The sequence below is a fragment of the Pollachius pollachius genome (genome assembly GCF_949987615.1).
Source record: "Pollachius pollachius genome assembly, chromosome: 4".
Lineage (NCBI taxonomy): Eukaryota > Metazoa > Chordata > Actinopteri > Gadiformes > Gadidae > Pollachius > Pollachius pollachius.
In genome coordinates this window covers 18,641,402-18,656,210 of record NC_136937.1, presented here as the reverse complement: position 1 = coordinate 18,656,210, position 14,809 = coordinate 18,641,402, and the positions used below count along the sequence as shown (strand labels likewise).

At 43.5% G+C, this 14,809-nt stretch overlaps 1 protein-coding gene across 1 annotated transcript; it reads right to left on the bottom strand.

Moving 5' to 3' along the window:
• Positions 1 to 1,367: 1,367 nt before the first annotated feature.
• ttc33 (tetratricopeptide repeat domain 33) lies at positions 1,368 to 14,172 on the bottom strand. The gene is made up of 4 exons (XM_079734151.1): positions 13,616 to 14,172; positions 9,984 to 10,065; positions 5,450 to 5,581; positions 1,368 to 2,178 (listed from the first exon to the last, which is right to left on the bottom strand). Exons 1-4 carry the CDS (start codon positions 13,837 to 13,839, stop codon positions 1,813 to 1,815), a joined length of 804 nt encoding a protein of 267 aa, XP_079590277.1. The 5' UTR covers positions 13,840 to 14,172; the 3' UTR covers positions 1,368 to 1,812.
• Between the last annotated feature and the right edge of the window lie 637 nt (positions 14,173 to 14,809).

The following is a 14,809-nucleotide window of genomic DNA, read 5'->3' as shown; positions in this document are numbered from 1 at the left end:
GAATAAAATAGAAGAGCAGCTTGTTGCTCAGTGGACAAATAATTGTCCCGAGCAGCGGACAGCATCCAGAGAATAACGACCCAGACATGAGCCAGATTGACTATTGATCAACACGTCTGGGGTCAGATCACCCACGCAACCTCGTGGATTGGAGAGAAGCGAGAACGATTGAAAGATGTTGCGTTCTATTTGTTATCGTCTGCCCTCTGATCGCTGCTCGCGGATTGCCAAACATTTCTTCCTAATAACCAAATCAGAAAGAATCCAATAGGTCTACATACACATCGCATTAGATAACTGCTGTATGATAGCATAATTTAGTGAGGTGACTCATCTCTTCATCTCATGTCAAACATCAGCATTTAAAATTAAGTATAAAATGAAAAACACAAAAAACTTTGGTTTGAGCCAAAATAAATATTATTTTAATATAGTGGTTACTAGTCTGTTAGTAGTATTCTCTGACAAAAGTAAAGTTTGAAAAATCTTCTGAAGGTTCATGACATATTATGGATATGCAGGGCCAAGCTAAATAATTGCTCCAACAAGTTAGCAGAGATCCCAGAATGATGACTAACTATTGACACTCTTCAGCATATCGGTGAGCACACAGGAATGTGCTCCCTATGGTTACATAAATTATTTTAGGACTTTGGGCGGACTGAAATATAGTTCTTGTTTTAACAGTGCGTGTAGAAACCCTGGGAGGAACCACGCCCAGACTATTGTCCCATACGGTCTGGGGATAAAATCATGCCAAGTCACCTGCTTTTGGTTAGTGGCAGATTCCTGACCTAACACTCCCCCCATTAATATATTGTAACTGTTATCAGAAAGTTTATAAGTAGACTTTATCCAAAGCAACATCGTGGGGGGAGGGGGGGGCGACTATTATTGTGAAATCTACATTTAGGAACTTCCCTGATTCTAAAGAAGAAATGGTTTCCTGTTCAAACTGGGAAGCTGCAGAAGGCCTACTGAGCCAGATTCCAGTGACCCAGAGGTCATTCCAGAAACAGGAACTACAGAAACTGTTGTGGATCAAGGGAACAGTTCAAAATGGTGTGGTAGTATGCAGTAATAAGGGGCGGTATGTGGCTCAGGAAATTGAGCTGGTAGCTGGTAGCGGAAGGTTGCTAGCTCAATCCCCGGCTGCTCCTAACTGAGTTTTGAGGTGTCCTTGAGCAAGACCCTTCACCCTAACTGCTCCCGACGAGCTGGCTGTCACCTTGCGTGGTTGACACCAAGCCCTGCTGACCCTGAACAGGCATGCGACGAGAAGGGAGCAATGATACAGAAGGCAATGAGTAAGGTGGTGTATAGGATCGTGGCAAAAACAAAGTTATTCATATTTTTGAGGTTTTTTATTTTATTGTAGGATGTTAGGGTAGCAGAAGCCTCACAGTGAATATACAGCATGTTAAGATGTTAAGTGCCTTGGTCTTTCTTCAGATAAGAATGTTTTTCATTTCACTTCCCATATTTTGCATAATAACAATTAGAAATGTGACAACCTATGGCCTCTACGATTATTCTCGTTCTGCTTTTCTTCAACATATCAAGTAGTCCCTGTGTTGCATCCGCGGCCTTTGTGTCGCTCGCTGCAGAAGCCCAAATATGTACATACAATGACACTTAAATCTTTCTTTGCAGTGCCGCAGCTAATTAACCCTTGCGTTGGGACTGAGCGAGTGGAGGGGCGACCGGGTCCCACCTGCAAAGAAAATAAACATCTAGAGCACTACGTTAAATAAAGTCGACCCTGCTCGTGTTGTCCCTGCTACGTACTACCACCTCCGCCGGCGGACCGCCTCAGAGCCCCCGCGCTTTGACCAGCGGCGCCTGGGACGTCTCAGCGCCTTCTGCCCCCGCCACGATGCTCCTGACGTTCCCGTCGGCGTCCAGCACCACCGTGGTCCGCCTCAGCTCCTCCAGACGCCGCTGGCGCTCTGCCACCGCGGTGCACGCCTCCAGCACCTCGTCCGACTCAAAGTCGTCGTAGTCGCGCCGCAGCTCGGGCGCGTCCAGCACCAGCCGCTGGGCTTCGTCCTCCTGCAGGGTCCTCTCCTGGGCGGCCCGCTGCTGCCGCTGGAGCTTCTGGGCCCAGGCCAGGTCCTGCTCCCGCAGTGCCGGGTCCGACGGACTCAGGTGCACCGCCACCTGGAAGGAGCGCACCGCCTGGGGGAGGGATCACGTGGTCAGAGATGCGTTTTAGCACTGAATCCAACCTCCTTTTTATGAAGCTGTTCATCACCGGGTGATGACCGCTACGTGTTCACGAGGTGATGCTGTTGAAATAAGATCAGACTTTGAGATTCGGGATGGCCTTTCCCAGGTCTCTGCTTTCTGCCGTAACTAATGTAGTGTCTTGCCTTGAGGAGCGTTTCCTCCTGCTGTTAAATGATGGTGGACATTCATCGCAGTAGGCTTTCTCACAAAGTCCTCTCTCTCCATTTCACTGAGATTAATAACTGGGGGAAAATATGATTTAGTGTGTGTCCATTCAACAAATGCGAACATCACGGTATAACACATTCCATTTACGGAGGGATGGTATAGAACAGGGACTACCCATACAGGGCACAAACAATGCCATGAATCAGATTTAATCTGCCATTATCACTCAGTCCGCCTGGCGCTTCAGCGCCAGTTGCAATATTCAGCGCACAAATTGCTTCCAAAGAGTAATAGGATCATATATCAGGCCTTGGATCCAATCATTTCCTGCCAGCGACAGAGTGAAATCAATCCTCCCACAGAGCAGTATCGACATGACAAAGGATGAATAAGGGATTGAACGGACAAAGACAAGTTGGATGACAAAAGCAACAGAAAGTGATACCGTAGTTGGGTGCAAATTACAAATCGGGGCTGAATAATTAAACAGGCGATGAGTATAGACCACCTCCTCTACCACGATACGTTCAAATCAAAGTGGTTCCTCCGATGCCAATGCCAGTGACGCAGCTAGCTGCGTATTATATTTGCTGTTATGGGGACATATTGTTATAAACGGCCATCAATTCTCTGTACCAACCCCGCATTTTCTATCCTGACAAATGTAGGCGGTGTACTATACAGTTTCCGTTGTCCGGTAATTACCGGTCATCGACCGGAAAAAAATGAGGAGGACCGAAAATTCTAAATGTCTCCTGTCAGAATGACCAGGCCCGCCGCTCCCTATACGCAGAGTACGCAGAGTGCGTAGGGCACAAAGTACCTGGGGGGGGGCACCAAAAATTATGGTTTGTAAAAAAAATAAAAAAATAAAAATAATTATTACATTATTGAATTAAAAAAATATATAAATGAGTTATGAAGAGGCCCACCGTTGTTTTTTCTTAATTGCATAACCTATCACTCAATTTCGGCAATTATATGTTTTTACCTAATATATAAAAAGAGGCTCCCCCCCCCCTTCCCCGAGAATGACCAATGGAAATAATTCTCTCTGCACAATTTGAATTGTGTTTGAATATGCTACAGTGGTCATTTGTTTAGCCAATTCATGTAAAACAATTAGGGTTTTGATTGACCCGACCCGCAGGCCGGGTCGGGCCGATATTTCCCACCACTATCCTCGAGCCAGGTCGGGCCGGGCCTTTAATCGAGTGTTTGTGTTTTTTTTTTTAATCATTGCTTTATTGGCCTAATCTGAGGAGAAATCTATGCCATAAACAGAAATATTATTGTAAAAAGACACACCATGTGAAGCTATTTTTTCGTTTTGGTAAGTAGCTGTGTAATAAGCGGGATGATGTGTAGAACGTCGCCGGTCATTATCGAAAATAAGCCCCTTCAGGGCGAAGGAAGACAACGACGCGCCTGTTCGCCCTGTCGGGGCTTATTTTCCCGATAATGACCGGCGTTCTATACATTATTCCATACATATATATTTAGCAGAGTAGGCCTAAGAAACAAATGTGTAAAAAGTTACACATGTATTAAAACAAATGTCGGGTTAAAATCGAGCTCGGGCTCATAATTACAGTTAATGTGTCGGGCCGGGCCGGGTCGGACAGAACGTGCACGGGCTCGGGTCGGGTCGGGCTTGATTTTCTGGGGCCGATCTAAAAACGTTAAAATAAAACCTTCCAGGTCACATGACCGGCACCAATTTTTTCTAGCGGAAACACTGGTACTATACAAGTGTATGGTTAATGACTTGATGTAATGAAGCATCCAATAATGTTCTATTAGAAACACAGAATAAAACCGCTTAGAACCAAGTAGTCTAGACAGGGAGATATTATTTCTAGGCTGAACCAGAGGTCATGAGCGGTGCCCTTGGCAGTTCTCCTCTGATCAGCCTGTAGCCAGGATTAGTCATGTGTCATGAGAGCATTTAACACACCGTTAAAAACAAAGCCTGCTAATTCTTGCTCCATCAGAACATTTCAGATCACCTTTCCCCCCCTCCCCCGTTCTCTTTACAAGTTTATTTCCTTTTCCTCCACCGGTGTACAACTGTTCATAGAACAGGGAAAAGACATCAGGCCAAACCAGAACAGCAGCACCAGGCCCACTGCAGTCAGCAGCACCACAGAACTGGTTTCACACTTGGCAGCTGAACAAAAAAACAAACATTGTCCCGATGGACATTATCCACAGACGAATGTCAGTTGAAGAAATACCCTTGACTTGTTTCACAAAGAATGCCCTAAACAAGCACCATCGCTCAACGGGGTGCGAGCGTGTCGGAGGGACAGAGTCCTTGTTTACCCAGCGTTCCCTGCCTGGCGATAACCTGCCCGGTAAAGCGTCACAAAAGCCTGCACCTCTGTTCTCAGCCTATTGCGTTACCCGACAACATGTCTGTGCACAGACGTCCCCAGGTGTGCCTCGACATGCCCCGCTAAAAATAGACTCGGTTATCCTCTTCTGGTTCGACCTCTTCTTCCCGTAGCTCCTTTATATTGGGGGGGTGTGGCTACATCTGGCTTAGGGTTTAGTGACTTTCAACACGTCCTATTGTTGATGTAGGGCACTCCGACAGCACCGCCCCTCCGTGGCCCCTCGGGTTCTACATATATCCTCAGCTATATGCTATGCGAGTCCCGGCCCGCTGGCTGGCTTCACCCCGGCCTGCCTGGGATGCGGGGCGGTGCGGTAGCGGGATGGTTTTGTTGTTTTCTCAGGTCCTGGCCTGTTTCTGAGCTCCTCTACTCCGTGTTCCAATGCCGCGGGCCCCTCGGTAGCGCTTCCACAGCGGCTTGTTCGTCTTGAGGCTTTCATATGAAGTAATAAGCCCCGATAACAACACACACACACACACACATACACAAGACATGTCCTTGCAAACTCTGCGGTTAACGATTCCACAACAGACTCTCTTTCTAAGAGGACATGCTCCGAGGAGGGCAGGAACCACTACTGGTTGGGCTGTGGTTGGACTAGAGTGGCAGATGGTATGGAAGGCTAGGTGGTAGCGGTGGGTAGGCGTACGTACCAGGTCCACCTCGCCCAGGCTGAGCTGGGCCCGGCCCAGGGTCTGCCACCCCTCCCACCACATGGGCTTCAGCTTCACCACCATCTCCGCCGCCTTCACCGCCGGGAAAAGCTCCTGCAGGATGGACAGCACCTGCACGGCCACGACACAACACAAGCCATTCACATCCATGCACCTTCCACAGGGCACATCAGGTCACTGGACAGAGGTTCAAAGGCTTCATAATAAGGTAACAGGGGTTCATGTCAAGGTGTACATGCTAAACGGCCCGGATGTTTGTAGTGGCTGTTTCACCATAACATTGGTGTGGATGTGCAGTTCGACAACAAACGTGCAGTTCTGCAATATGGGCGGCATGTGGCTCAGGAGGTAGAGCAGGTTAGCTGGTAACTGGAAGGTTGCTAGTTTGATCACCGGCTCCTCCTAGCCGAGTGTCGAGGTGTCCCTGAGCAAGACACCTCACCCTGACTGCTCCTGACGAGCTGGCTGGCACCTTGAATGGTTGACACCGCCGTCAGTGTGTGAATCTGTGAATGAATGGGTGAATGCTGTGAAGCACTTTGAGTGGCAAACAGTTAGAAAAGCGCTGTATAAATACAGTCCATTTACAATGGATCGCCCAATGGACTGTGCAGAGTGAGGGCTGCCCTTTTAGGTTTGCGCCGGCTCACGTATTCCACTCACGCCGGTGACAATGAATGAGGTTTAAGTGTGTTTTAACAGTACATGAAAGCATCGTCTTATTTTTGGGTGACTTAATGACTAATGAAACATGGGGGTAATGAGGCTGGATCAGTTGAAAACCACTGCTTTAAGGGGGTTCATATTGAGGCTACTTGACAGTGATTTAAGGGGTTTATATTAAGGATACTTTAAATTTAAAGGGAAAATACCAACAAAAAAACAACAACATAGATTTTTTTGCGTCTAGTGATAATAATCAATCGGTCAATCCTAAAGGTACATACAATGACAATTGGATTGGAAATTCTATGTGTATTTAAAATCCAAAGGGTCAAGTGATTATTTCACCATTCATCGTTGTTTTTGACAGACAGAGAGGATCTCAACAAGCCATGATCTCTCAGGGCAAAATGTTTCCCATATTTTCATTGTTGTCCAGCCTTTTCATGGCAGCTGCCTGGTCATGAGAATTAGGATTATGGCACAGGTCAAAGGATAGTAACACCCACGAGTTTGTGCACTTGCTTTTCCTTAACATTATAAGAAAACTTTAATCCTGATCTTTAGATGCTGCACACCTCCATGTGCCAGCATCGGATGATCACAAGACAGATGATGCTATTCTTCGTTTGATCGTTCGATTGTTGATGTCAAACAAAAATTAATTAGGCCAGCCTTAGCCATAAAGTAGCTTCAACCGCTAACCCAACCGTCTACAGTAGTGTACAGGGCTCGGCTTCAGGATTAACTTAATATGACCCTCAGTATGGGGCGTAGTGCACAATAACTAACTACAATATCAATATATGCACACAGGACTACACAATGGTGTCTGTGTGGTACATGAAGCTGACGAAAGGTTTCTGTGTAGACGTTGTTGAACAATAGTTTGCTTTGCTCATGCAACTTTAACCGTAAATGTAAAGCAAGCAGAAAAAGCACACACTTTCAAATCCTCATAATTATTGCTGATTCAGTGACCCATGATATTGAAGAATTAGAAACAATAAAGAGTTGACACTGGCTGTTCATTATGTTATGTTAAACTCTCTATTGTCCAGAAAGTGTAATCTGGTTTTAGCGAACACAACACCCAGGATTCACCTGCAACCACCAATCCAAAATCGGCTTGAAATGCAGTACAAGGAAGCACATATTAAGACTGGATTCAACCTAATAACCAGTGCTGGCAGCGGGACTGCATGGGGATTACTGCCAACAGGGTGTCCGTGTTTCTCTTATTATTTGCATAACTGTAGAGCAGCAAAGTTGGGCTGATGTTTATGGATCATGTTATATACACACGTGGACAAAATTGTTGGTACCCCTCTGTTAATGAAAGAAAAACCCACAATGGTCACTGAAATAACTTGAAACTGACAAAAGTAATAATAAATAAAAATTTACTGAAAATTAACCAATGAAAATCAGACATTGCTTTTGAATTGTGGTTCAACAGAATCATTTTAAAAAACAAACTAATGAAACAGGCCTGGACAAAAATGATGGTACCCCTAGAAAAGATTGAAAATAATTTGACCATAGGGAAATGTTAAACTAAGGTGTGTCCTCTAATTAGCATCACAGGTGTCTTCAAACTTGTAATCAGTCAGTCTGCCTATTTAAAGGGTGAAAAGTAGTCACTGTGCTGTTTGGTGACATGGTGTGTACCACACTGAACCTGGACCACAGGAACCGAAGGAGAGAGTTGTCTCAGGAGATAAGAAAGAAAATTATAGACAAGCATGTAAAAGGTAAAGGCTATAAGACCATCTCCAAGCAGCTTGATGTTCCTGGACTAAAGTTGCACATATTATTCAAAAGTTTAAGGTCCATGGGACTGTAGCCAACCTCCCTGGACGTGGCCGCAGGAGGAAAATTGATGGCAAAATGAATAGACGGATAATAAGAATGGTAACCAAAGAGCCCAGAACAACCTCCAAAGAAATTAAAGGTGAACTCCAAGGTCAAGGTACATCAGTGTCAGATCGCACCATCCGTCGTTGTTTGAGCCAAAGTGGACTTCATGGGAGACGACCAAGGAGGACACCACTGTTGAAAGCAAATCATAAAAAAGCGAGACTGGAATTTGCCAAAATGCATATTGACAAGCCACAAAGCTTCTGGGAGAATGTCCTATGGACAGATGAGACAAAACTGGAGGTTTTTGGCAAGGCACATCAGCTCTATGTTCACAGACGCAAAAATGAAGCATACCAAGAAAAGAACACTGTCCCTACTGTGAAACATGGAGGAGGCTCAGTTATGTTCTGGGGCTGCTTTGCTGCATCTGGCACAGGGTGTCATGAATCTGTGCAGGGTACAATGAAATCTCAAGACTATCAAGGCATTCTGGAGAGAAATGTGCTGCCTAGTGTCTGAAAGCTTGGTCTCAGTCGCAGGTCATGGGTCCTCCAACAAGATAATGACCCAAAACACACAGCTAAAAACACCCAAGAATAGCTAAGAGCAAGACATTGGACTATTCTGAAGTGGCCTTCTATGAGGCCTGATATAAATCCTATTGAACATCTGTGGAAGGAGCTGAAACATGCCATTTGGAGAAGGCACCCTTCACACCTGAGACAACTGGAGCAGTTTGCTAATGAAGAGTGGGCCAAAATACCTGTTGACAGGTGCAAAAGTCTCATTGACAGTTACAAAAATCGTTTGATTGCAGTTATTGCCTCAAAAGGTTGTGCAACAAAATATTAAGTTAAGGGTACCATCATTTTTGTCCAGGCCTGTTTCATTAGTTTGTTTTTTAAAATGATTCTGTTGAACCACAATTCAAAAGCAATGACTGATTTTCATTGGTTAATTTTCAGTAAATTTTTATTTATTATTCCTTTTGTCAGTTTCAAGTTATTTCAGTGACCATTGTGGATTTTTCTTTCATTAACAGAGGGGTACCAACAATTTTGTCCACGTGTGCATGTATGTATATATATATATATATATATATATATATATATAGCTTTGAGGCACACAAAAATATCTTGAGTTTCTTAATTTATTAGATATTGATGATGGATCGTTTGGCAGCAAACAAATTACTGATTGACATCAATAATACAACATTAAAAGTAAAGTAAAAAAAAGGGAAAGATTAAGTTTTATTTGTATTCTATTCAATATCTGTGCACAGTGCGTTTGCATGTAGGAGTGTGTGTCCATGTAATGTAGGTATTTCTGTCCTCAAACTGTTGTGTGGCTGTGCATTTCATTAATTTTAAAATGACAATGAACAAATTGTAAAAAAGGAGAATTACGTTGGTCGTTGAGTGGTAAGAGATCAAGGGTTCAATTGAGTGAAGAGGAACTCAAACATAAAATCGACGCACAATCTGGTATGAGCAGGATATCAGCTCACACCAGAATTTCCCATGACGATTTAATGAACTCAAGAGCTACATACATTCACAGCAACGGACGTCGACGTGTCAGACACAGGGCTGACATTAAAAACATTAAATATAGTGCTCACAGTTGTGAAGTCTTCTCGTTAAACTGTGACACTGGACATTGGGAACAGAAAATAAAAGAATCGGTGGGCCTGGTTCCCGGAAGGCGATTTCCTTCTCAAATGTCGGATAATGGGCAGAAACGCGGTGCATTAGGAGCATGTGAGGAGACGGGGGATGTGGGAGAGGGGGATTTGATTACGCCGGAGCGACAGGGAACAGGGAAAGTGAAGGACAGTGAGGGAAAGTTACACACAAACACAGTGTATGGAGAGAAGACCTCTCAGAACACCAACACACCACGCCTCCCACAGTCAGGGCCAGGCACCTTCAATGAGAGGCTCAGGGTTAAAACGACCAGGCCCATCATGGGGTGACGGTTGTACCTGAGATTTCATTTCATACAGCAGATGGTTTTCTGGAGTGAGCTGAATGGCCTCGTCCCATTTCTTAATGGCTTCCCAATGCCTGTGGAGAGAGAGAGAGAGAGCACACGCACACACACACACACACACACACACACACACACACACACACACACACACACACACACACACACACACACACACACACACACACACACACACACACCTAATTAACATTAATTAATCGACTCAAAAGTATTGTTACATAGTATTAGCTTAAGGGAAGGGATTAGGTTTAGTGGAAGCCTTTTCAATAATGTAGAAATAAATACCTTAGTAACATGAACACCATTATTAAATGATTACTAACACATTAGGTAACAAACCGTTAGCAATGCTTAATTTTTGGTTAAAACTATTTAACCTTAATGCATAGTGTTAGCAAAATCATTTATGTAACAGACACCAGAATCAAGTTCTAATTGTCAAAGCAGGGGAAAACCCTGTGTTGTTAGAGATGTCTCGTAAATCAGTGACCTTTATTCTGTATCTTTTGTACCGTTAAAGCTCACAAGACTAATCAGTTGGTACATAACAAGACTTAACATAACGCATTTCCCTGACATAAAAGCGACATGTCACAGCTCGGCTGTGGACGTTTGACACCAGATCCATGTCTTTCTCTTCCCATGAATAAAAACCATTTGACCGTAGTTTGTGAGAAAGACCGGCTAGATGCCTTTAAATAGAGACACACCTTCATATTGGCCTAGCTTTTTCATGCAACACAAAGGGGTGTGTGTGTGTGTGTGTGCAATGAATACTGATTCCAACTTTTTGCATGTCAACTGTGGCTCTACCGACTTCTAAACTGCCTTGCACAGTTCTGATCTACAACATTTTAACATATACTGAGAAAGAAGCTATAAGCTGTTTCAGCAAGTTATCTTTTGACCTTTGAACCCTCAACAGTTACCAATATTATAATTGGTAAAAATGCATTGCCGTAAATGTTTTCATCAGAATAACTTGTCAGCATGCGATGGGTCAGTCTACTCAGAAGACTTGTTGAGTTTTCTCTCCGAGGTGGTGACATCCGAGAGCGACATGCTCCTCTGCACAGACCTCCTCAGGTCAATATTGACAGAAGAACAACATGAGATAACCCTGCTAGATTGATTACCGGCTCATAAAGGTGCTTGACAATTAGTGCTGCGTTTGCATTCAGCCTTAGCTAATCAAATAATGAAGAAACACAGGCATTGACCTAGAAAGAATAGGGTACATGAGGGTTACTCTTTATTGCCAACAGAACAGGCATCCAGGTCTGCCGGAAAGCGTTAAGTTAAGTTATGCAAAAGTTAACCGGCTGTAAATGGCAGTTGGGGTTCTCAGAAATCCAAATCCTGATAAAAAGATTTTTATTTTATTTTTAAAAGCAGTGGCTGCAGTTTAGGTAATGTTAAAAAAATAAAAAACACGTTTATATCACTTAATGTATTACAATTTATAAGACAATTGTATTTCCTAAAAACTAAAAGACAGTTCTTTACGCTCCATTTATATCAAAACAAAAATGATTTATGCATGTTGTTACGTATTCAACGCACCAGGGGGCCTACTTTACACAACATAATAACTAATCTTCCACATCAAGTCCATCCACATATTGTGGGCAATATTCTCTGTCTTCCTTTCATGTCCCAATCATGTCCCATCTACGGTAAGAAAGAGACCATCTCTTACACCTCTTCCTCAGAGGATGAGGGACCATCCAATTGCAAAACCAATTGACCTTTGAAATAGTGTCAGGGTTTCAGCAGCAGTCCCCACTATTAAAATAACCTGTTTCATTCAACAAGTTACGGTTGATTACATTCATGCATCTACATAGCCGATACATTGGTGGCTGAGGAGGGTTCAGGACATTATCCTGATCCAAGCACATTATCCAGGTCTAAGCATCAGGACCAGAGAAACATCATTTCCACATCGGTATCCACTTAGATCACACAAAACCCTATTAGGGGCCCCTTAATGGGGGCAACGACATTACGTCCACTGGGCGATGACTTTCATGAAGAGTGGACCTAAAATACATCTGAAAAGGTCTTTTACACTGGAGGAAATATCAAATGTCAAAGCGTGGCTGATGTCTAACCATTTCAGCCCCCTGAAACCTTTTGTCTTCATGGCAAACAGAAATGCGAGCCTTGGATGCGTCGCTCTTCATCACAAGGAGGTACTAGAAACTATGACGAGAAACGGGGTACGGCGCATGGTTGTTCCTAAACGGCTTTCAGGTAACATTGATTCAGGACCGCTACACACATAAGGTGCAATACTTCTGAATACACTTATACACACAATTCTCATTTTAATATACTTACAAAGTTTGTATCTTTAAACGACTAGTGCTATTATTGCAACTAGTGCTCTAACTGCTGGACAGTTGAGCACAATTCATGGCTCAGCAATTTTCATTTTACCATTGACCCTTTGTTAACCTACGTGTGACTAATAAAGCTGAAACATAAACAGTGGATTTTTCGTCCGTATAAATCACAGTATGTTTAATTTCTAAAAGGTAAATCTCTGTGTGTAAATTATTTATTATGTCCTATGCATCCATCTGTGCAAAGGAAATAATAAATAAACCTATTTATTAACTAGAACACGCCATAAGTAACAGAACAGTACAACAACATCTGAGTAAAACCGCAAACCATAACCACAAACTAAAAGAAGATTAACTTTAACGTAATTTTCAGATCTCATACTAATAATAGTGGACTACATGAGGACTAACATTAGTGAACTACATGAGGACTAACATTAGTGAACTACTTAAGGACTCACATTGGTGAACTACTTGAGAACTCACATTAGTGAACTAAATGAGGACTAACATTAGTGAACTACGTGAGGACTAACATTGGTGAACTACATGAGGACTAACATTAGTGAACTAAAAAAAGGGCAAACATTAGTGAACTACATGAGGACTCACATTTCTGAACTACATGAGGAATAACATTAGTGAACTACATGAGGACTAACATTGATGAACTACATGAGGACTATTAGTGGACTACATGAGGACTAACATTAGTGAACTGCATGAGGACTAACATTAGTGAACTGCATGAGGACTAACATTAGTAAACTACATGAGGAGTAACCGTTGCAATAATAGTACCCCCTCTCTGTAACGCTATGATGCTGCATAGGGAAGTTCCTTAAAGATTAAGTAAAACATAAAGTACAAAAGGAAACCCTTTCTGAATTAGTTTAGTATCCTATAATTAATTTCATTTGATTTATAGGCAGGGTCAGTGACCACGGTGAAACTTCCCTTTCAGGTAGGCGAAGTGACCCGCTGTTGACGATGACTTAACATCATCTGTAAACGCAGTGAAAGCTACTCGCGCATATAGATATATATCGTATCCTCTTGTAGTGACCGATTCTGCTCTGTGAAGGGGACACATGACAAATGCCTGCAAGTTTCCAATGCCTGTCCGAGAACACACACACACACACACACACACACACACACACACACACACACACACACACACACACACACACACACACACACACACACACACACACACACACAGGGGATTATATCATCCTCATTTTGATTTTACCTGCCTTCCTCGGCCAGCAAAGCACCTTCACCCTTCAGCCTCTCGCTCTTGGTCTCGCAGTCCTCCAGCAAGACCTCCCGGCGTCTCTTGATGGCGTGCATCCAGTCCACGCCGTCCTCTTTACGGGGTCTGTCCCCTGCCTTTTCTGCCTCGGACTCAAACTGCTGTAACGTGGACTTGGACACCCTTTCCCCAACCTTCCTCTTCCAGCCAAACGAAGCCATTTTGAGAGACTAAAGGATTAAGTAGCTGCTGACAGTGGGGGCAACTTGATAGACTCACTTGTAGTTCTACCTTTAGTTCACTGCAGCCCTCATGGTTATTAAAACTTTATAAACCATACGGTTGTGACTGTGTGGCTCGGTAACCTTTATGCTAGTCTTCTGCAGTCCTGGGCATAGCGCTACAGCTTAATGGAAAGCATCCATGTCCGACACTAAAGGCAGAAGGGGTGTTCGGATGACTCAGAAAGTATTAAATTATTAACATACATCTACAGCGACACCAAAATCTGAAGCTTTAGTTATACTACAGGTACTACGGCCATGTTTTGAGCCTTCAAATCCTGCCCCGGAAGAAGAACCGTGTTGTCCTGGACAGTTAAAGAGATAGTACGTATTTTAGGAACCACTTCATAAATACACATTCAAGGGGTGACATCATGCTTGTTCGACTTTTCACTTTGCTTTAGACAGTTATATGCCGTATGTATACATGTGTTACGTCTGCTAAACTGGAACAATCTAAGTCTGAGCCAGGGCGAGTTCGTGCCGTCCAAGAACGCCCCTCAATAAATGCGCTCAAACTATGGGGGGGGGGGGGGGGGGGGGGGGGGAGTGGGCGTGTAGACTGGGCTACCCGGGAGGGGGGCCTAATGCGAGATGACACAATCAGACCGTTTTTGAAAGATCTGAAATTGGTTTTGCAGAAATGAGAATAATAAGGGGTATTTCTAACATACAGGCATTTAACCCTATTCTAGTTGTACCCCCAAATGCAATTATTAACCCTAATAAAACGTGATATGGGATCTTCAACCAAATAACAAAATAAATCATACCACTAATGTTATCACTAATGTTATTCCTCATGGAGTTCACTAAATAAAATAATGCCATATGTTACTCATCGACACTTTCCTTTCCTCCTGGACCTCCTTTAATAGACAACTACTGATAGTATACAAATGTAGTT